Below are 2,500 nucleotides of genomic sequence, written 5' to 3'. Positions count from 1 at the left end.
AGAAAAACAAGAAGAAAAAGCAGCAGAACAGGAAGAAGAACAAGAGCAAGCAGAATCAGGAAACGAAGAAGAAAAAGAGGACAGAGAAGAAGACGAAGTAAAAAAGAAGACGAAGAAGAAGAAGAGGAAGAAGGAGAAGGAGGAGTGACCTTCCACCAGGGTGTGAGCGTCCTTGCCCTCTACACTCTCAGTGCAACCCCCAGACGTGCAGGCCGAGATCTTGAACCTGTAGTCCGTGTCAGGGACCAGGTCTGTCATGTTCACTGCAACGTTCACCACAAACCACACCTCAGCAACCAACACTGACAAACATCACTGTCATTATATATATATATACTTCCTATCATCTGCACTGGAATAGAATCCTTAGAAAAGAAATTATGCACACACACACCAAAAAACAAAATCTTCCGGTCAGTTTTTAATTTGTAGTTCCAGACCTTGAGAGAGTTTACATGCACAAGCTCCCCCCCCCCCCCAGACCCCCCACTCCCTCCCCCCTTCCACACACACACACACACACTGACAGCTGTGCCATGTTCATCTCCACAGACTCCAGATTGACATCAAACCTCTTTCGTGATGGGGAAGTGCTCAGTGTCACACCCACACCCACATCCACACCCACACCCACATCCACACCCACACAGCCAGTCACAACCACACCTACAAACCCACACCTCCACCCCCTCCCACACTCACCAGCCTCCACACTGACGTCCAACACCTCCCTGGTGACAGGGGGCTGGTCGGGGTCACACCCACACCCACACATCCACCCACAAACCCACACCCACACATCCACCCACAAACCCACACCCACACCCACACATCCACCCACAAACCCACACCCACACACCCACCCACAAACCCACACCCACAAACCCACACATCCACCCACAAACCCACACCCACACATCCACCCACAAACCCACACCCACACCCACACATCCACCCACAAACCCACACCCACAAACCCACACATCCACCCACAAACCCACACCCACGCATCCACCCACAAAGCCACACCCACACCCACAAACCCACATCCACCCACAAACCCACACCCACACATCCACCCACAAACCCACACCCACAAACCCACACCCACAAACCCACCCACAAACCCACATCCACACATCCACCCACAAACCCACACCCACACATCCACCCACAAACCCACACCCACGCATCCACCCACAAACCCACACCCACACCCACAAACCCACACATCCACCCACAAACCCAAACCCACACATCCACCCACAAACCCACACATCCACCCACAAACCCACACCCACACATCCACCCACACCCACACCCACAAACCCACACATCCACCCACAAACCCACACCCACAAACCCACACACCCACACATAAACCCACACCCACACATCCACCCACAAACCCACACCCACACATCCACCCACACATCCACCCACACCCACACCCACACATCCACCCACAAACCCACACCCACACATCTACCCACAAACCCACACCCACAAATCCACCCACAAACCCACACATCCACCCACAAACCCACACCCACAAACCCACACATCCACCCACAAACCCACACCCACACATCCACCCACAAACCCACACCCACAAACCCACACATCCACCCACAAACCCACACCCACACATCCACCCACAAACCCACACCCACACATCCACCCACACCCCCACACCCACACATCCACCCACAAACCCACACCCACACATCCACCCACAAACCCACACCCACACATCCACCCACACCCCCACACATCCACCCACAAACCCACACCCACAAACCCACACATCCACCCACACCCACACATCCACCCACAAACCCACACCCACACATCCACCCACAAACCCACACCCACACATCCACCCACACCCCCACACCCACACATCCACCCACAAACCCACACCCCCACAGCCACACCCCCACACTCACCAGCCTCAACATTGACGTCCAACACCTCCCTGGTGACAGGGGGCTGGTCGGGGTCCTGCAGGTTGTAGGCCAGGATGATGGTCTTGGTCAGCAGGCCAGACGTGCTCTGCGGCTCGTTCCACTTCACCTCCACATCGTACCCAGACAGCACCCGCACATGGGTCGGCGGCCCCACTCCCACAGGGGCTGGGGGACACAGGTTAAAGGTTAAAGGTTAACTCTACCCAGACAGCACCCGCATGTGGGTCAAAGGTTAACTCTACCCAGACAGCACCTCACGTGGGTCGCAGCCCCACACACACAGGGGCTGGGGGACACAGGTTAAAGGTTAAAGGTTAACTCTACCCAGACAGCACCTCACGTGGGTCAAAGGTTAACTCTACCCAGACAGCACTCCACGTGAGTCGGTGGCCCCACTCCCACAGGGGTCGGGGGGCACAGGTTAAATGTAAAACTCTTTCACCGCAACGTTTCTGTGTGAAAAACACCGTGTTTTAGATACAACACTCTCAGTCACAGGCTTCGGTTGTGTCAAAACAATACAATGGAGT

General features: G+C 55.2%; 1 protein-coding gene across 1 annotated transcript in view; it reads right to left on the bottom strand.

The window, feature by feature from the left end:
- The window catches only part of LOC143296012 (usherin-like), a 168,276-nt gene that overhangs the window by 87,525 nt on the left and 78,251 nt on the right, over positions 1-2,500 (bottom strand). The window contains exons 32-33 of the mRNA XM_076607750.1: positions 1,950-2,135; positions 150-263 (exon numbers count right to left, since the gene is read on the bottom strand). Of these exons, the coding sequence (XP_076463865.1) occupies positions 150-263; positions 1,950-2,135 (300 nt within the window). The remainder of the gene's footprint in view (positions 1-149; positions 264-1,949; positions 2,136-2,500) is intronic.

Source organism: Babylonia areolata, chromosome 21 (genome assembly GCF_041734735.1).
Source record: "Babylonia areolata isolate BAREFJ2019XMU chromosome 21, ASM4173473v1, whole genome shotgun sequence".
In the NCBI taxonomy this organism is placed as follows: Eukaryota; Metazoa; Mollusca; class Gastropoda; order Neogastropoda; family Buccinidae; genus Babylonia; species Babylonia areolata.
The sequence above is the reverse complement of the archived record's forward strand: the minus strand, read 5'-3'. Positions and strand labels throughout refer to the sequence as shown.